We start from the raw sequence: 21,401 nt of genomic DNA on the forward strand, positions 1-21,401 counted from the left end.
AGTCTTGTGGGATGTATTGTGACAGAAATGTTTGTAGTCCAGAGCCCATTTTGTTGTATGTGTGAAGTGAAAACTGAGCCAGCATGTAGATACAGATGCACATACAGCAGGGTGGATGGGGTGGGAAGAAAGTTGTGAACAAAATTGGCTTGGATCCACTAATAATTCCTGCAGATGGATAGGATTTCCCTCTCTGGAGGGCAACTTCCTCACCTCTCTCCCTCTGCTACAACCCCAGAATCCTACTGGTATTCCCAAGGAACCTGCAGATACAGCATGAGGGGGCCTACAGTGTGAGAGGGGAATCAATTCCGTTTGGCCCCCTTTCCTTTCGTGGAAATCCTCTGTTGGATCTAAGCCCATGCGGTTCAAAGATTACGAATTGCAAGAGGTCCAGTCTGTGACATTTCTGTGCAAAATTCAAAAGTATAAAAGAACGGAGACTGTTCACAATAGCAGCAATTGTTTAAAGATTAAAAACCCTGATCCTTCCTCTTTGCAGGTATTGCTTGATTACAAGAGGGAAAGGGGTGATGCCTCTGGAGTCCATCTCCTGCACTTATCTGGCCAGTCCTGCCAGGGTTGGGTGGTGGTGGCTGCATCTGAGCACTCTGCACGCGCACAGACACCCTACCTCCATCCTTGTCTGCTTTTGCCCTATTCATTTGTCAGTTTGTGACTGTTCTTTGTCTCCTCATACCTTCTCTGTATCTTTTTGATAGCCTAGTGGAAGCTGTAAGCTATCTGGGGAAACGTTTAGGTGTTTTGTATACAATGTATGTAGTTCTTAATGCATTGTTTATATACTAACGGGTTGTTCTCTGTTGGTCCTGCAAAAGAAACCTTTGAAGAAAAAATCACGAGGGAGGAAAGTGTCACAGCAAAGAGGAAGAGTTATTTGCTCTTCTTTTGCCTCTCTGTTTCCAGTTTCCTTATTCCTGTGAGCCAATACTGGGCTTAAAAAAGAAGTGTAGCTTTCTTGCATACTTCAAAGGGTCTTCCCTTCCCCTTGAAGTGGAAATCTATTCTGACTCTCCCAGGGGCCCATTTTGGTGTCTGCATGTATGGTGTTCTTCAGACGTGGAATGGTGCTTCTCAGGGATGGGGTGACTCCAGTGTGGTTGATGTGTGTCAAATTTGTAAAGCAAAAGTATGTACTTCAGAGCTCTTCACAGCCAAGGCATAAGCAGGGCTTTTTTTCAGCTGGGTCGCGGTGGAACGGAGTTCCAGCACCTCTTGAAAATGGTCACATGGCTGGTGGCCCCGCCCCCTGATCTCCAGACAGAGGGGAGTTTAGATTGCCCTCCCCTCTTTCTGGAGATCAGGAGGCGGGGCCGCCAGCCATGTGACCATTTTCACTGAGGGTGATTTAAACTTTAAAAAACTCCACCATTGTTCCAACTGACCCGAAGTGACATCATTGTGCGGTCCTGAGTTCCACCACTGAGTTCCACCACCTCTTTTCCCAGAAAAAAAGTCCTGGGCATAAGTAAGGTTGCCAGCAGACCTGGTGGAAAATGTCCTGTCCCTTTAATAGAGGCATGATGCATGGTAACCGATGGGTGACCCTTTTCAAGGCATTGAGGTAAATAACTTTACCTGGTAAGTATCATCCTGTCAAACCTCTGTTAAAGGGAGAGGATATTTTGGCAAAGCCTGGGCATAACTAATGTGTGTTAAGTGATCCTGAGCTTATCTTCTCACACGGGAACTTAAGAAAGTTGTATGGTAAGATCGGTCTGCATTCCATCTTGACCAGCATTCTTTGGATGAACGTCAGCAGACCCTAGTCCTTCATGATCTCCAGCCCACATGCCACCTATCCTGGTATGAACTTGTACATTAGCTCTGGTCCTCCCAACAGTCCTTGCTTAATATTCTGTCACACGGGGATGTGAGCACAGCCTCATTTAAGTGCAGACATCTCGGTTGTTGCCCCATCCCTCTAGCACAGCACCTTCTCTGCTTATTTTTAGAAGGTGCTGTAAGACCTTGTTCCACAAGACATTCTGTTCACTGTAATGGGCATGTATAGGACAAAGGTATTCACTGTGGGGTATGCAAGTGTAGATTTGAGCTGTTTTTTATTGTTTAATGTTTTATATTGGTTCATGGCATGTTGTCCATACCTGTTGTAAGCCAGCTTGGGCTTTAGCTAGGAGAAAAGCAAGGTCCCTTTTATACAGGAAGCCCCTTCTATATTAGGTTGTATGCTTGCACTCACAGCCTATTTTTCCATGATAAGTTTTGAAAAGTTTCTATTATTTTTAGGCACTTTATAAATAATTTTTTAAAAGTCAGGTTGAACTAAAGACCACTGTGATTCCATGATGGATTCCTGCCTATGGTGGTTATAGAGTGTTCAGAAGCTCAGTACAGATGTTACCTCCGTAATCTTTGCTACAACCATGTACAAGAGGCTAGTAGTATATTATGCCCTTTTGCAGAGGAATTGGATAGGCGCACACTGAAAGATCACTGAATTCACAACAGAATTGAGAAATGAACAAGGAGTTGCCTGGCTTCCGGCATGACATCTGAGTCACTGCACTGCAGTTTTTCTCTGTTATACGAGCGAATGGTAGAAGTGTTTCTGTGGTAGCCAAGTATTGGTAAGCCTGGTTATTCCTGCAGCTTCAGGTCTGGACAAGTCCCTGGTAGGTCTGGACAAGTCTCTGCTGCCTTCTGCTTGCCCTCTTCACATGATCCTTGATCTGAGATGGCAAAGGCATTCAGGGGTTGTCTAAAATGCACATCACGCGGCAGAGTTCAGAGGGTGACCTGCAGGCAATGTCATTTGTGAGCGTGTCCTCGAAGACACCCTCTAATTAATGGTCTGATGAATGGATTGGGAGGAGGTTTCCCTGAATTTCAGTTTTGACAAAAATAATTGAATACGTTGGGAAAGGTTAGAGTGTGTATTTCTATGTTATGAGTTTGTACATGTGACACAGGTGGTTTTGTTAGGAAGGCCAAGCCCCACATTGTGGAGGAAGGCAAAAAAGTAAAATGAGTGCCCCGAGAATTCAACCTAATGACTTGCTTTCCAGTCACGTGGTTTTAAATTCCTGCAGACTTTTGTGGGAGTTTCAGTACCTACATGACAGTGTGACAGGTGAGCATGGATGGGTTTCTTTGGGGTGCCATTTTATATGTTACTTCAAAGTGTCCCAGACAGTTCTAGATAGTCAGTGTGATGTAATAAGAGTGTCTGTTTACAATTTGTGAGACCCTGGTTGAAATCTCTCCTTGGGAAGGCCTAACTACACAGTATGCCACGTCCCGCTTGGGAAGTTCCTGGAGAATTGGGGGTAGTGCTCGGAATTTTGGGAGAAAGCTCTGCAGGGATGTGATGCTGTAGAGTCTGTCACGTGATGCTACCATTTCCTCCAAGGAAACGGATCTCTGTGGTCTGGAAGTACGTTGTCATATTAGTAGAACTCCTGTCCCTACCTAGAGATTGGCAACCCCAGCGCATCCCAAGGTTGGGTTGGCATACACAGTCTGGGAGTTCTGTGCTTCCGAGAATGGCTGACACACAATTTGGATTGGGACTGTGGCATGGGGGAGGAAAGGGCGAAGACCTTCCCATTCCACATCATTTTCCTAACCTAAAATGGTTCCGGGGAGCCACTGTCTGGCTGGAAATGTAAGATGTGTTGATTTGGTGACACATTAAGCTTCCTCAGTGGAACAAATAGCAGATCCCCAGAGCTGTTATGGGTCAGGAAAGTTGTGTGGGGAGGAAGGCGTTAAGCCTCTTTTCACAAGCACCATGGTTCTCACAAGCACTGTGCATACCTGGCAAACAAAGGAATGACCAGACCACATCTGTTAAACCAGGGACATACTTGTGGAAAATATGTATCATGTTGTTAGGATACCAGATGTGAAGTTCACGTGGTGACCCTAGGGTAGTTGCATATTTCTCAGTCTAATTAACCTTGCAGGGTTATTGAGAGAACCTTGCACATTTGACCTGAGCTCCTTAGAGGAAGAGTGGGATTAAAAAAAAAAAAACCATTCTGGGGAGACATGATTGGTGCTTGCCCACCTGTGAGAAGTGAAGAAAAGTGGACTGGCACGTTACCCTTTCAATTTAAAAACCAGTAAGTGGAGAAGCAGGAAGGTGCTTGTGCCTGATTGAGTCATCCATAAAATAAATATTGTCTTATGATCACAGCAGATTGTGCAGCTGTCTTTAAAACAATTATTTAATTACTTATTAACCATTATTATTGAGGAACATGGGGAGGGAAGGCAGAATGTTATAGCACAATCTCGTCAGATCTTGGAAGCAAAGCAGAGTCGATACTTGGATGGGAAACCGTTAAGGAAGACTCTGCAGAGTAAAGCAATGGCAAACCACATCTGCTTCTCACGTGCCTTGAAAGCCCCTTGCTGGGGTCATCATAAGTCAGTTGTGACTTGACAATACTTTACACACACATCAAGGAACATAGAACAGAGGCAAAGGGGGTTGTCTCTGGTTTTCAGACCGTGCTCCAAGGAACATTGGAGTTGTCCAGAAACTTATCCAGGAGACGGGCAAGATAACTCACAATGTTGTGGGGTGGGGGTTAGGGTGGAAAAATGGCATGGAAGATATTCCTCCCCCCATTGGCCCCACTCCTGATCCTTTTCCCCTCAACCCCCCATTTCCCCCCATTAAAATTAATGATGTCTGATCAAGTTGTGCACAAGATCAGCGCCCCAATATACTGACAGTGTCCTCTAAAATCCTTTGCAATGTGCAGAGGTGCCATGGCAGACCTGCAGGGGTCCCTTGGGAGGAAAGTTAGCATGGGGAATCTTCCATCCCTTTTGTTAGCATGGGGAATCTTCCATCAAGCTAAAAATGTCCACTTGTGTGGTCTGCAAATGTAAACTTTTTCTGATAGCAACCTCCGTATTAGTCTGTTGCAGCAAAAAACAAAAGAGAGTCTTAAAGACTTAACAGATTGTTTCTAATTGGAAAAAAAACCCTGAATCTATATTCCAAAGCTTCTAGCATATATACACAATCATCTTGAGTTTTACACAGGAGAAAGAATATACAAGTTTATCGGGATATTCTAATTATTTAATTGATGTACAAAATAATCAACAAAATATGGTGTGCCGTCAGTGACGATGTGATGCCACTTCCAAGGGGAAATGGAAGTAACATCATGCCTGTCTGCAAATCACTGAACCTCTCACAGGTTTTTTCTAGAAGTGATATGTCATGCTGTTTGCCCAGCACAGGAATACTAGCCCCCCAGTGGGGGTGGGGGATCCCCAGCTCCTAGCCTCCACCCCAAGCCATCTCTCTGCTGGCCAGCGGGGGGAAAGGAACAGGAATGGGTCTGGGAGCCCTGTACTGTGCTCCTGCACGTCCCATTGCTTTCACGTCGCACCAGGAATGGTGTCATTCCTGGCACGATGCAGAAACGACAGGTCGCATGTGGGGCTGATTTGATAAAAATTGGCTCCCAATCTAGTGTTTGCAAGGTAAGTCCTCCCAATGCACACCCTATCCCTGCCTTCTAGCCCAGGGGACCTGGCAACTCTAGCCCAAGAGCAATTTTTTAGTAAAATTTTCTCCTGCTGCTGTTCCAAAAAGAGGGTTGCCAGCAGGAGGACTCCTGCCATAGCAGGAAACTTGGCATCCCTACACAAAAACCACCAGTCTAAATGGGGACATAAGGCATCTACTAACTGCAGTCTCCCATATGGTAAATAAAAGATTGCTACGATGCATCAACCTGCTGTTCATCTTTTCCATTCTGTAAAATTGTATACTTTAATATTAAAGATAATTCCTTGATTTTTATAAAACCAAAGCTGTACATTGGGAAATTTACTTTGTTTCTAAAGTCTGACCCAAAGGATTCTGGCTATCATTATCAAATTTAGAACCACCACTTGGTATCTCTAAGGAACAATTGGAATATAATTAATTAGCCGTGTTTCAGAGCTGAGTGAGATCTCAAAACCTAAAACTTTTTTTTAACTTACTGACTATTACATTTCCACCACTGATATAAAATCTGCATTGTGAAATTTACAATACTAGCATAAACTTGATGAAGCTTTATGTATTTTGGATATTATCTGTACCATAATACACACTGATGTTATCATTTTTACAATATTTGAATAGAAGATCAAACAGGGGTATTGTGAAATTAAAATGTAGGAGATGTCAGGCAACGCTATCTTTCTGTCCACCCACCTCCACCAGCCCTGCAGCAGCAGGCACCCCCTTTAGGCCCTGCAGCGCGGCCTCTGGCAGTACCTCAGCTGCAGGAGCCCCTACAGGCCCCCAGGCCTCCCTCACCTTTAGGCCACTTGCAGCCGACGCCCAGGCACAACTCTGGGGAACAGCTTGCAGCCACTGAGCAGACTCACCCGTCTCCTGCAGTTGCCCAGATGGCTCCACCTCATCCAGGCCCCCAGGAGATTGCCATCAGCACAAGCCAGGCAGGCGCAGGCCCCAAGCTGCCAGGGGAGCCACTGGGGAGGGTTCAGAAGGAGCAGGGGCAAGCCAGGCAGAGAGCAAACCAAATGCCCCGCCCTAGTCTGGGATGGACTGGGTGGGGCCAGGAGACTGCAGAGTCTACCCAGCCCTCCTATCAGATAGGCTGTTATGCTGCCGGTGCCAGGGTCTCTGGCGCCTGCGGCACACCCCCACCCCCGCGCGCACACAGCACGCACGCGCCACAGACTGCACGATGACATCATCGCACGATGACATCATTGCACAGCGCAAGCCAGGGCATTCGCCAGTGGATGGCTGGGGTGGCGGGCGGAGGCTGCTCCGCGCTCCGCACGCTGCCCCGGCAGCAGCTCGTGGCTGCTGCTCCCAGCTGGGGGCGTGTGGCGGCGGCGGCAGCAGCACGGGGCTGGCTGGCTGCAGCAGCTGCAGGCCAGCCAGGCCAGCTCCGCAGCGTGCGCCTCCACCCCCGACACCCCCTCCGGCACCTCTCCAGGGCCCTCGCGCCTGAGGCTACCGCCTACCTGGCCTCTATGGGTGCGCTGGCCCTGGGCTGGGAGCAGGGCCAGTTAGGGAGACTGTGTGGAGATTGGAGGCAGAGTGAAGGAGGTGGGGCAAGGGGAGGCCTTTAAATTCAGGTTCCTGTGAAGGCCAGGAGGATTTTGCAGAGAGAGGCAGCTGGAACATGCTGTTACTCACAGGGCAGGAGAAAGAACAAGATGGTGCAACCCCCTTCCCTGCCCATCTAAGGCGGGAGGACACCTGCCTGGAGAGCTGGTAGGATGGCAGGCTGTCAGGTGGGGGCACCAGTGATGGAGGAGCCTCACAGGAGACAAGCGGGATGATACTGTATGGGAGTCAGAACTGACTTAATCGAGTGCAAAAAGTGTCCATCCATAGTAGCTTTCATTGTGCATCTGATGAAGTGGAATAAAATCAATTTTGCTGTGCTGGGCTAACAGGGCTACCCTATGGCAGGCATACCATGCTCATTGGTTAACCCCAGTGTGGAGGTAGACTATCAGACAGGAAGAAATTTGTATATGTTGCCTTGAGCTCCTTGGAGGAATAAAAATTATAACAGAAAGGAAACCTCCATTAGTAAGCTATTTCATTGTTCCTCAGTCTATCATTTAAAAAAATAAATCTCATCTGTACTGTCAATGGAGATATATCAGGGAAGATCTGAATATGTATTGTCGAAGGCTTTCACGGCCGGAGAACGATGGTTGTTGTGGGTTTTCCGGGCTGTATTGCCGTGGTCTTGGCATTGTAGTTCCTGACGTTTCGCCAGCAGCTGTGGCTGGCATCTTCAGAGGTGTAGCACCAAAAGACAGAGATCTCTCAGTGTCACAGTGTGGAAAAGATGTAGGCAGGTCATTTGTATCTACTCAGGAGGGGTGGGGTTGAGCTGAGTCATCCTGTAAGAGTTTCCCAGGGTGTGGAATGCTAATGGCGGGAGGCTTCACTGTATCCTGAGGAGGTTCTTTTGCATATGGATTGGTGCTTGATGTGCTAAACTTCTCTGCAGGGCTATTGTCGAGTATAGAGTGTTTTGTTAGCCTGGTGTTTTTCAGAACCGGAAACCATGCTCTGTTCATTCTTAAGGTTTCTTCTTTCCTGTTGAAGTTTTGCTTATGCTTGTGAATTTCAATGGCTTCCCTGTGCAGTCTGACAAAGTAGTTGGAAGTGTTGTCCAGTATTTTGGTGTCCTGGAATAAGATACTGTGCCCTGTTTGAGTTAGGCTATGTTCAGCCACTGCTGATTTTTCAGGTTGTCCAAGTCTGCAGTGTCTTTCATGTTCTTTTATTCTTGTTTGGATGCTACGCTTTGTGGTCCCGATGTACACTTGTCCACAGCTGCAGGGTATACGGTATACTCCTGCAGAGGTGAGGGGGTCTCTACTGTCTTTTGCTGATGGTGGCATCTGTTGTATTTTTCGGGTGGGTCTGAATACTGCTTGAAGGTTATGCTTTTTCATAAGCTTTCCCATCTGATCAGTAATTCCTTTGATATATGGCAAAAACACTTTTCCTGTAGGAGACTGTTTTTCCTTGGTTGTTTGATTCATCCTGGGTTTGATTGCTCTTCGGATTTCATTTCTGGAGTAGTCATTTGCCTGAAGTGCGTGGTTTAGATGATTAATTTCCTCATTGAGAAAGTGCGGCTCACATATCCGTCTTGCGTGATCCACTAATGTTTTCATTATGCCTCTTTTCTGTCGGGATCTGAATAGTTTCTCCATCTATCACCAGGGATTCCTCCCTTATTTTCTCAAGAATTATTTCTGTAATATTAACAGTTTCAAATGCAACAATAGTATCACAACAGACTTGTCTAAAATGTGTGATCCTCAACTTTACCTGAAGTGATTGATCTATTAACTCCATCAATAAAGTTGGAATCTAAGACTCCAGAAAAACACTGATTTATTATGGTGGCAGCTTCCATAGATGAGAACCTCATCAGATGAGTGAGGTGAAAGTTCAGCACACAGTTACGTATGGGGCACAGGCACATATTGTGAACTATGCAGTAGGGATGTGCGTTTCGGCTTTCTGAATGCCGAAAGAAAGCCGAAACAAAAGTGTTTCGGCTTCTTTCGGGTTAGCCGAAACGTTTCAAAAAAAGCCGAAACGTTTCGGCTTATCCGAAAGAAAAAAAGCCGAAACGTTTCGGCTTCTTTAGGCTTTCTTTCGGCTTTTTCAATGGGAAAATGCCTCCGTCTTCCCGGATGCCTGGGGGAGGCATTTTCCCACCGAATCAAGCCGAAATTGGTGGGGACCTTTCTCGAACCCCTCTCTAACAACCCCCCAAGTTTCAGACCGATTGGACTTTGGGGGGCCATGTTATGGCCCCCCAAAGCAGGTCCCCCTATCCTCCCATAAGAAAGCGAAGGGTGAGCATATTGTTAGCATGCTGCTGCTCATCTTTCTTCATTATTTCCTATGGGAAAAAATGAAGAGGCAGGCTTCCTTTGCCAGGGGTGGCATTTTGCATGCAAAATGCCCCCCAACCCTCTGGGGCCCTTCTCCCACCCTTCCTCCCACCCCCCACCAAGGCTCAGCCTGCTCCCACTTGGGGGGGCCATTTCATGGCCTCCCCAAGTAGGTGCTCTGTTCTCTACCACTGACAGCTGGGGGAGGCTTGTCTTGCCAGGGGTGGCATTTTGCATGCAAAATGCCACCCCTACCCTCAGGGGCCCTTCTCCCACCCTTCCTCCCACCCCCCACCAAGGCTCAGCCTGCTCCCACTTGGGGGGGGGGCATTTCATGGCCTCCCCAAGTAGGTGCTCTGTTCTCTACCACTGACAGCTGGGGGAGGCTTGTCTTGCCAGGGGTGGCATTTTGCATGCAAAATGCCACCCCTACCCTCAGGGGCCCTTCTCCCACCCTTCCTCCCACCCCCCACCAAGGCTCAGCCTGCTCCCACTTTGGGGGGGGGCATTTCATGGCCTCCCCAAGTAGGTGCTCTGTTCTCTACCACTGACAGCTGGGGGAGGCTTGTCTTGCCAGGGGTGGCATTTTGCATGCAAAATGCCACCCCTACCCTCAGGGGCCCTTCTCCCACCCTTCCTCCCACCCCCCCACCAAGGCTCAGCCTGCTCCCACTTTGGGGGGGGGCATTTCATGGCCTCCCCAAGTAGGTGCTCTGTTCTCTACCACTGACAGCTGGGGGAGGCTTGTCTTGCCAGGGGTGGCATTTTGCATGCAAAATGCCACCCCAACCCTCAGGGGCCCTTCTCCCACCTCTACTCCCACCCCCCACCAAGGCTCAGCCTGCTCCCACTTTGGGGGGGGGGCATTTCATGGCCTCCCCAAGTAGGTGCTCTCAGCCCCTAAAGTCCACCCCCTACAGCCCCACACAAACCCAATTCCCCCCCAGCTGCCACACACAGACCCAAATCCCCACATTAGCCCCTCACAGACCCAAATCCACCCCCAGCAGCCCCACACCCATAACCCCAGGAACAAGCTGGCAAAGGCCAGCCCTCGCCCTTTGTTCCCTATGCTGGGAACTTCTAAATTCTCTTTCCCTGGCCAATTCTGCACAGCCCAGGGGTGCCACAATGGTGGGCACACTTCTGAGTGCCAGTTGGTCCCTGTGAAAGAGCACCCGAACCACAGACACCCTTCCTCAAGTTCCCCCACCACCTACAGAGATGGCTGGCCAGCCAGCCCCATTGTTCCCTATGATGGGAACCAACTGCACAACAAAGAATAAAACACGAACAACACAAAATAAAGTTTTTTAAAAATTATTTTCTCCCTTTCAAAGTACAAGTAGCAAAGCATTATGACACATTACACCAGCAGTCCCCCCCACAGAAAAATAACACAACTCACTTAACACCAGAGAATCACAAAGCACAATTCCTGTCAAAAACACTTTATTTCTTGAACAGCTTTAGGTTACACAGCAGGGGGGCACACCAAAGGGCATTCCAGCATTCCACCTCACAAAAATAACACAACTCACTTAACATCAGAGAATCACAAAAACACAATTCCTTTCAAAAACACTTTATTTCTTGAACAGCTTTAGGTTACACAGCAGGGGGGCACACCAAAGGGCATTCCAGCATTCCAAAAATAACACAACTCACTTAACATCAGAGAATCACAAAAACACAATTCCTGTCAAAAACACTTTATTTCTTGAACAGCTTTAGGTTACACAGCAGGGGGGCACACCAAAGGGCATTGCAGCAGTACCTTACAAAAAATAACACAACTCACTTCACATTAAAGAATCACCCCCAAAAAATTGCTGTCAAAAGCACTTTATTTCTTTAACTGCCTTAGGTTACACAGTAGGAAGGCACAACAGGGCATGAAAGCAGTGTACTACACAAAAATAACACAACTCACTTCACATCAGAGAATCACCCAAACACAATTGCTGTCAAAAACGGTGAAGTGGGTTGTATTATTTTGTGTAGTACACTGCTATCATGCCCTGTTGTGCCCTCCTACTGTGTAACCTAAAGCTGTTCAAGAAATAAAGTGTTTTTGAAAGGAATTGTGTTTTTGTGATTCTCTGGTGTTAAGTGAGTTGTGTTATTTTTGTGTAAGATACTGCTGCCATGCCCTTTGGTGTGCCCCCCTGCTGTGTAACCTAAAGCTGTTCAAGAAATAAAGTGTTTTTGACAGGAATTGTGCTTTGTGATTCTCTGGTGTTAAGTGAGTTGTGTTATTTTTCTGTGGGGGGGACTGCTGGTGTAATGTGTCATAATGCTTTGCTACTTGTACTTTGAAAGGGAGAAAATAATTTTTAAAAAACTTTATTTTGTGTTCGTGTTTTATTCTTTGTTGTGCAGTTGGTTCCCATCATAGGGAACAATGGGGCTGGCTGGCCAGCCATCTCTGTAGGTGGTGGGGGAACTTGAGGAAGGGTGTCTGTGGTTCAGGTGCTCTTTCACAGGGACCAACTGGCACTCAGAAGTGTGCCCACCATTGTGGCACCCCTGGGCTGTGCAGAATTGGCCAGGGAAAGAGAATTTAGAAGTTCCCAGCATAGGGAACAAAGGGAGAGGGCTGGCCTTTGCCAGCCTGTTCCTGGGGTTATGGGTGTGGGGCTGCTGGGGGTGGATTTGGGTCTGTGAGGGGCTAATGTGGGGATTTGGGTCTGTGTGTGGCAGCTGGGGGGGAATTGGGTTTGTGTGGGGCTGTAGGGGGTGGACTTTGGGGGCTGAGAGCACCTACTTGGGGAGGCCATGAAATGCCCCCCCCCAAAGTGGGAGCAGGCTGAGCCTTGGTGGGGGGTGGGAGTAAGGGTGGGAGAAGGGCCCCTGAGGGTAGGGGTGGCCTTTCGCATGCAAAATGCCACCCCTGGCAAGACAAGCCTCCCCCCGCTGTCAGTGGTAGAGAACAGAACACCTACTTGGGGAGGCCACGAAATGCCCCCCCCCAAGTGGGAGCAGGCTGAGCCTTGGTGGGGGGTGGGAGGAAGGGTGGGAGAAGGGCCCCTGAGGGTAGGGGTGGCATTTTGCATGCAAAATGCCACCCCTGGCAAGACAAGCCTCCCCCAGCTGTCAGTGGTAGAGAACAGAGCACCTATTTGGGGAGGCCATGAAATGGCCCCCCAAGTGGGAGCAGGCTGAGCCTTGGTGGGGGGTGGGAGGAAGGGTGGGAGAAGGGCCCCAGAGGGTTGGGGGGCATTTTGCATGCAAAATGCCACCCCTGGCAAAGGAAGCATGCCTCTTCATTTTTCCCCATAGGAAATAATGAAGAAAGATGAGCAGCAGCATGCTAACAATATGCGCACCCTTCGCTTTCTTATGGGAGGATAGGGGGACCTGCTTTGGGGGGCCATAACATGGCCCCCCAAAGTCCAATCTGTCTGAACCTTCGGGGATTGTTAGAGAGGGGTTAGAGGAAGGTCTCCACCAATTTTGGGCTGATTCGGTGGGAAAATGCCTCCCCCAGGCATCCGGGAAGACGGAGGCATTTTCCCATTGAAAAAAGCCGAAAGAAAGCCGAAACAAAGCTGAAAGCCGAAAGCCGAAACGGCTAGCTGTTTCGGCTTTCGGCTTTATCCAAAAGAGGTTCTTGTTTCGGCTAAAGCCGAAACAAGAATGCCGAAAAATTTTTCCTTGCACACCCATACTATGCAGTCAAAAAGTCTTGAAAGGCAACATTTCTTTGCAAAATTCAAAAGTATACAAAGTAATCTTGCATATTTTTTAAAATTGTGCGTAACAGTGTTATAGACTGTGCTCTCTTGCCTTTCATGGCCTTTTCAGTTTTTTCCTTCAGTGGTTTTATATGCTGACCAAAGTTTCACTTTGTCTAACCAAGTGGACTCTAGTTCCCCAAAACTTCTGCTGCAATAAATTTTGAAGGTTCCAAAATTCTCTCTCTTTTTCCTTTCCAAACAGAGAATGCTGGGAATTTAAAGGGGGCAAAATCTTAATAATCCAAACAAGATTTTTCCATGATCTCTTTTAATGTTGCCTGGAGGATAGTGATTAGGAATGTGTAATTCAGATTTGAAAATATTCTGAATTTACCAAATAATGCCATATTCGGAATATTTCTAAGTTTAATAATTCCAGATATTCAGAATCTTATTGATACCTATGAAAAGCAGTCCGGGTCTTCCTAATTTTCAGCTTGACCTAATACCAATAGGGATATGCACCAGCATTAAAATTTGGATTCAGACTTGTAACAATTCAGATTCAAAATGATAAACATTCTTAAAAAGGGTAAAAGGTACTGTGTACCCTCCTCAGCACTTTGGAAAATGGGTGAGGTAAAGAAATCAAATATATCAATCAAGCGACCTAGATTGTGATTTCTGTGGCCTTACCTCTCAGCTGTTTTTTTCCATTATAGTCGACATGAATCTGGCACCAAATTTATCCTAATCCTGGACAGAAGGTTGGATACGTGGACGTCAGTCAAAATGACCCTCCAACGAATCTCGGTAAGTCTTTCTGTAATTTTAAAACCTTGATGGGGAAGTGACAGGCTGGAAACAGAGGGTATGGAAAAGGCCCTGAATTTGATCCAAAGCATTTGGGGAGGGCACAAGGAAAGATCTGTGCCTGAGATGGGAGACCTGCTGCCAATATACATTCAGGACTCGATGAGCCTGTCTGCTGACTGGAAAATGGCTGCTGCATTGGTGTCTCAGATGTTCCTTGATGGGTTGGGTTTTGTTAGGGCTGGACATGGCAGCTGTGAGTGCCAGCAGCGTTGGAGATGTAGAATGTATGGTTAGGATTGGGGAAGCCACCAAGGATATGAACTGAAGTTTAGTTGATGAAGTTGCTGAGTGACCAGTAAAAAAATTGCTACCTGGCCAGCTTTTGTGTAGTTCGCAACAGTTGTTTTCTAATGTCTGTAAATAAAGTTGCTTACAAAATAATTGCCAACCACTGGGCCAGCCTCAGTTGCTATCTGGTGATGTCCAAAGAATGAACTGGACAAAGTGATCCAAGCCAAGGCATCCCTCCAGAGATGTGTGCTCATTGATTTCTGGACCCAGTTTATGGTTTGGTTCTGAACTTTTAAAAAGGCAATCTCGGATGTACCTCAAAAGATTTCTTTTCTCATCTCCCCCTAGCCTGCCCCCACAATCCTGTGTTCCTTTCATCTGGTGAAACTTCAGGCTTCTTTTCTAGCTCTGTCATTCCTTCGCTCTGAGTCCAAATGGCAGTTTATTGTTGTGAAGATTAAACCAATCCTGATAACTTTACTGCTGGGATTATTCTCCATCTTGTAATTTGGTTCAGGGGTTGAATGAGCATTCATCTGTCACCTGCTGTATGGAGGCGTTTTATTGCTGAGTGTTTATATATTGATAAGCTTTCGGCATACACCTGAGAAAGATATGAACCAAGCTCATTACCATAGTCTTGTTATGGTGTTTTAATGTTTGTACTTTGTAACTTTGTAAACCGCTCTGAGTGGGCATTAATTTGTCCTGAAAGGTGGTATATAAATTGAATGTTGTTGTTACTGTTGTTGATCCATGTATATTGTGTACTTATGCGCCATCATTTGTAATACATGTTTATACTTTCTTTGGTCCTTCTTCCTGTCTCTCTCTGACTGTACTTTTCACTCAAAACAGCCCAAAGGCCTCTTTGCATCTCTCATCCAAAGAGGTGTGCCACACCCAATAGTGAATAGCTACTGGCTATCATGTACTCATTTCAGCCATCATGGTTAGCTTTTCAGCTACTTAAACCTGAAGAGAAGTTCATTTTGCATCCTCACAGAGGATGCTTAAAAACCACAATAAGTTACACTGTTCCTGCAAATCACAAAACAATGACTAAAATCAAGGTGTTTTACAGCCTTCAAATCTTTTGCATTCCACCTTAAATGCACAGCCTTTCTTGGCCACTGAGTCTCTCTCACTCTCTCTCTGGGTACCACAGCCAAGAGCCATTCACGCTTTTGGCAAGACCGCTCTACGCCTGCTCCCCTGCAGCCAGATTAGGACAAAACAAGATTATCTGTTACCCAGTTTGAGTTGGGGATTAGCGATTGTGGGAACTTGTCAGGGGTTAACACAGCCCTGTGGAAGTGATAGCAAGCAACGAGCACCTCCCCCCCCCCATCCCTTTGCTGTGATGCTGATGCTGTACCGATGGGGGAAGCAGCTTTGAGGGTGGCTGGCCACCTCTGGTGATTTTTAAGTGCCTCATGAGACATGGGTTGTATTTCGCTGATGCTGCATTGACAGTTGGGCAAGGTAGCTGCTGGTTCCGGTGGGAGCGGGAGATGGCCGAAGCGAGTCCCCCAAGAGGCAAGATGAAGTGCCGAAGGAATGCGGTAAGGGTTCAGCCTGCAGTCTTTTTTTTTTCCACAGCAGTTTCTCAGTTCAAATGCAGCCCTGATGCATCTGCAGCAGTCTTGGCGGTGCAGCGTTCCAGGACAGACTGCTGAATGCAGCTGCTAAAAAAGAGAGCGAGGGAGAGAAATGCTGCTTGCTTTTCATCTGGCAGTTTTCTTGCATTTACCATCATCATCTCAAGCACTTGTCAGTGTGACCGTGGCCAGGCTGTTATTGGCTTTATTTAGAGCACCTTGGGGAAATTGCTGTCCCTTGTTCTCCATGGATGGCTTCTGAATTCCTTAATTGTATCTCTCTCTCTCTGTGGTCTTTTGTCCTTGAAGGCTGAAAGAGGGAAATGGAGCAGAATTTTTTCTTTCTTTTGAGGCCTTCTCTTATGTAAAAATAGGACTCAGTCTTACAAGCTGCTGAAAAGAGGTTCTCTACTTAATCTCCAGTCACCCCTATTTTCCAGGGATGGTCCCTAATATTCGGTCCCTGTACCCTAGTAATTCTCACAATCCCTCTTTTTTTCTGTTTTGCACTTTTGGGAGGTGCTTTTGAAAACTTCTGTTAGCATGCTCACCCTGGGCCTCTAGAAGTTAAATTAGATGACTCCAGTCACCTCCATCTAAGTGCTGCACTTGGAGATCAGAAATTCTTCCACCACCACCACCACTCTCAACTTCCTAGCTAGATAATTAATACCCCAATGTCTCTGAACAGCTGTTTATAACAAGCAATACTGTTGTGTTAGATCACAATCGATTACACAAACTATTAATTTTAAGAAAACTGTTCTGATCAGTTTACTAACTCATCCCACTTCAGAAGTCCGTGCAAGGCAGGCTGTTGGAGAAAAAATAATACAAGATACAGCAGGTAGAGATAGAGGGATTGTGCGGGCGGGGGGGGGGGTTCTGGTGGTTATATTTATATTTGGAGGGCATGCCGTTGTTCTGTGTGCAGACCACAGAACAACAGATTGTTGCAGATTCTTTCCCTTGGTGGGTGTGTCTCCTTCTGTGGTATGGTCTGTTTGATTCCTGAGGTTGCCTCTTGACTGGTTTTAAGTTGTTCTGTGTGCAGACTGATCCAGCCTTCTGAAAGCGGAAGAAAATATGTTGCATGGTTTGGTCTGTTGGGCTCTGGTTTGGATGCTTGTGCATCAGTTTGGGTGGTGAGCTTTCTCCGACTTGGCGGGGGACTGGGGCTGAAAGAGATGAGGTTTCCAGATGAGGAATCTGTCCTCTCCCACTGCTCTTTGAAAGTAAAGTAGCTAGTTTTGTCTTCAACACTTGGTATCCAGAAGTATATTACCTCTGAAAAGAAAGACTCTATTTAGCTGTCCTGGAGTCATCATCACCAATAGAGTTATCCCCCATGAAGTTGTCAAATTGAAGTTTTGAAGTCTTTAACAGTAGTGCCCATGGCCATGTCTTACGTCAGCAAATTCCATAGCTCAATTTAAAAAATGGGAAGATCCCCGCTGGATCAGACCAGTGGTCCATTTAATCTAACAACCTGCTTCCTCAGTTGCCAAGGTCAGCTAATTGTTCTAGAAAGCCAACAAACAGGGCATAGAGGTCAAGGCATTCCCCTGCTGTTGCCTCCTAGTATTGGGTTTTAGAGGCTGGCTGACTCCAAGTATGGAGGTTGCCTTTAGTCACTGGCTAGGAACTGATGATGGACCTATCCTTCATGATTCTATGTAATCACCTTTTAAAGCCATCTGGGCTAGTGGACATCACATCATCCACTGTCAATGAATACCATAATTTAATTCCCCATTGAGTGAAGATGTATTTCCTTTTGTTTTCCATCAACTTCATTGGGTGGCCCCTGATTTCTGTTATTTTGGGGTAAGGGCAAAAAAAGTTTCCTCTATCTACCTTCTTCACTCCATGCATCATTTTATAGACCGTGTCCCCCTCTGTTAAGTTTTCTAAATTTAAGCTAAATGAAACCTTTGTATACACCCGGAAGTATTATCTTTGAGTGTCAGATTTTGGGGGGAGGTTCAGCTTGTGGGCTTTATGGAAGCACCTGGTTGGGTGCTGTGGGAAAGAAGATGCTAGACCATTGGTTTGATCTAGTAGTCTTCTAATGATGTTAACTTGAGATCCACAAAAGATGGATGCTTTGATAGAAACGTTAATAGTGGTGGTTCATATTTTCTTTCCCACAGCCTCGTCTGCACCAGAATTAGTGTTGTGGCAATGTAGCATCCTACATGAAGGCACTAAACTACTTTCTTTCTTGTATTGAACCACTTGGGAGGGATTTTCCAGGTTTTTTTAAACATTCTTAACAAATGTATAAATATGTCTTTTGATACAGAAAGTAAATGTTATGCTTTTAAGAGATGACATTTATCTGATATGGCCTTTTTGACTTTTGAAAGTGTATACAGAAACAAATGTGTTCGTTTTTTAAGCTGTCACAAGATTTTTTTTGTTTTGTTAGGAAAGTATTCTACATTCGGAGTAGTGTTAGCATTTCCTTTAACTTTTGGACTGTAAACTCTGCATGCCGTATACAGCATGCCGTTTGCCTCCTTGGTGTATATACTTGCTCAATTTTGTACTGTACTCAAGTACAGTGCAATCCTGATTTAAGTGGGCTTAGAATGGAGTAACTTTGCTTAGGATTGCATTGGTAGGTTGTCATGTTTGAGGGGAAATGGTAGCTGTGCCTATGGGAGAGAAAATTCCGTACCATCATACTGCAAATCCTGTAAAACCTTGATGGAGCTTTAACCAACATGGCTCCTACCTTACACCAGTGTTATATATTCCATATAGCTGTTACTTTTTACTTCAAAGTTTGAGTGCCCATGCAATTATGTGCTCTATGAATCTAAATCTGGTGGCATGAGTTATGAGGCTTTGTTGTTCTCAGCTTCTAGTTGTTGCTTATCTTGGGATTATTTTGGGATACTGGTCCACAGTAAAATATTTGGAAAGAAATACTGCACAGAGATGGTGTGGCACTGAGAATGAGAGAATGAATCATGATCTGCGAAGTCCTCTGTTCACATCTTGCCTTTGCCACAAATTCTCAAGGCAAGCCACTCCCAGCACCTCAGAGTTGAACCACACGATACGAATTACGCGAGACCGAGCGAGCGTCAGGAGTCCTGTCTTACCCCAAATGCCCATGTCCAGCATTCTATCGATGAGCACATGTCCTGGTCCAGGCACACATTCAAAATTTTCTGCTCCAGTGTAGCCGCGACAGCGTGTGTATGCGGTCATGATCAGCAAGTCAGCAATGCAGAGCGCCCTTATTTCCTATATCTTCCGCTTCCTATCTGTGCAAAGTGGAGATGCATGATGGGATATCTTGGAGGTACGTGGAGAAAACCCGTGCCACCGCAAATACGGGTTCGATGGAGGTCCTGCAGTCCTGGCGCGTGTAGTTGAAAACAACATTGGAACACATGCAAGTAAGTTTTCGTGTCATTCGTGTATAATTCGTATCGTGTAGTTCGGCTCTCAGTCTCTCATCTGCAATATGGGCATAATAACAGCCTACCTAACAGGGCTGCTGAAAAAATTACAGAAAAATAATATATGGAAGTGATTTGAATACTGAAAATAATACATGGCTGTCTACCTACACATTTTTTAAATCTCACCTTTCCTTTAAGAAGCTTTGGATGACATGCATGGCTCTCTCTGCCCCCATTTTGTCCTTGTCCTTTGAGGTAGATTTGGCTGAGAGGGAATGAGTAGCTCAAGGTGAGATTGAGTTTCATCGTGGCTGATAATCTGACCTCCGCACCATGCTGTCTTTCCATAAACGCTTAGTATTAGTATTGCCTTTCAAAGCTGCTAGTTCTAATAATGCCTTATTTCACATGTCTAGTTGTTCTGAAAGGGGAAAATATTAAGAAACACTGGGGAAGTAAGCATATCAATAATTGTACTATAAAAAAAGATCAAGGGGAAGCAGCTGCCAGATAAATCGAAGCTCAGTAGGGTGGGATTTGTAATATAATGTCTTGTTATTTTAACTGTCTTTGGCAATTTGGGGCTTTTTAAGAATTATTTTTATTATGCCTTTTACTATGCTACTGGGCTAAGAAAGAAATTGCTACTGAGGTTCAGTTAAAGCCCATAAGTCTTTCATGCTTTTTCTGGAACTACTTTTATAAGGATTAGTTTTCCTGTTAAAAGCTGCACTTCAAAATCTGGTGTGACATTGTCACATTGGGCATGATCGGGCTCAAGCAAAGCATATGGCAAGCCCCATTAACTCCACCTAGAATTTAAAAGTGACTGTCTGTAGCTGGATTGTGCCTAATCATGTGACTATCATTTATGTTAAAATCCACCTCCCTTCACTTTCCAGGCTCAGAGAGAGCTAGGATGCTCTGTGAGAGAGCACACTCACTGTCCTAAAACATGGCATTCTAGTACAAGAAAGCAGATATAGTAAGGCTTCTTTCTTTTTCTTTTTCTTTTTCTTTTTCTTTCTTTCTTTCTTTCTTTCTTTCTTTCTTTCTTTCTTTCTTTCTTTCTTTCTTTCTTTCTTTCTTTCTTTCTTTCTTTCTTTCTTTCTTTCTTTCTTTCTTTCTTTCTTTCTTTCTTTTCTCCCTGAAACTCAAGGTGGATTACACAGTGTAAGTCAATATGATCAACAGCTAGGACAATGAACAAATACAATAGGATATAGGTTGCTGAAATTTGGAAACAAGGATGTCTGAATACAGAGATGAAACACTGCTGAAACAAAGCATAAGTAAATAAACACGATGTCTTTAACTATGTGGAAGTTACACAGTAGGTACCCAGTACCCAGTAGTATACTCTACCATCCTTGTCCCTAGGCAGAGATTTCACTTATGCATGATTTGGGGAGAGGGTGTCATGGACTGCTCTTGTATTGCATGGGAAGCTGAGTCTTCATTGGAGGAGAAGGAAAACCCGTCCCCAAGCCCCACTTTGGCAGACCCTTCCTGTGAGGCAGGCTAGGCATGGCACTGCCTCCTGAGTCAACAGGGTCAAGCCAGGAGGCCCCAGCATGGACCCACCCACTGCCATACCCTCCACAATCTCCCGATGGACCCCAGGAGCAGAAAAAACAAAGGGCTAGGGCAGAGGCCTAGACCAGGCACAGGACTGTGCACTTGGTGGGAGCCTCCCCTCAGCTGCTGAGGAAGGACCAGGAGAGACCTATAACTCATGGCAGGATCTGGCCTCCACTGCTTCTCATGAGTAGAGGAGTTTGTAGAGAGGAGACTAATGTGGGACCAGCATCGTCTGTAGGCAGAGTTGCCAGGTCTTCCCTGGCAACTGGCAGGAGTTGGGGGGTACTTACTTTTGGGTGCGTATGCCCGCATCCCCAGCTGATGACATTACTCTTGACATGATCCAAAAGAGATGGTGTTGTGCCAAGGCAGATTATTTAACAAGCAGCCCGCATGTTTGTGATATTTAGGGCCAATTGTTTCAGAATCAGTCCTGGCACAATGCCATTGGTTCTAGGTTGCACTGGAAGTGACATCATTGGCTGGGGACATAGGCATAAATGCGCCCATTTCCATGACCTGCCTCCTCTCATGCAGGCCCATCTCCCAGGCTTGCCACCTCCTGCCAATAAACTGGCAGTTGCCAGGCAGAGGCA

General features: G+C 46.0%; 1 protein-coding gene across 1 annotated transcript in view; it reads left to right on the forward strand.

Annotated features, from left to right (window-relative positions):
• Positions 1 to 21,401, forward strand: part of MCF2 (MCF.2 cell line derived transforming sequence) — a 105,305-nt gene that overhangs the window by 36,938 nt on the left and 46,966 nt on the right. The window contains exon 4 of the mRNA XM_054996769.1: positions 13,820 to 13,910. Within this exon, the coding sequence (XP_054852744.1) occupies positions 13,820 to 13,910 (91 nt within the window). The remainder of the gene's footprint in view (positions 1 to 13,819; positions 13,911 to 21,401) is intronic.

Source organism: Eublepharis macularius, chromosome 13 (assembly GCF_028583425.1).
Source record: "Eublepharis macularius isolate TG4126 chromosome 13, MPM_Emac_v1.0, whole genome shotgun sequence".
Classification (NCBI taxonomy): Eukaryota; Metazoa; Chordata; class Lepidosauria; order Squamata; family Eublepharidae; genus Eublepharis; species Eublepharis macularius.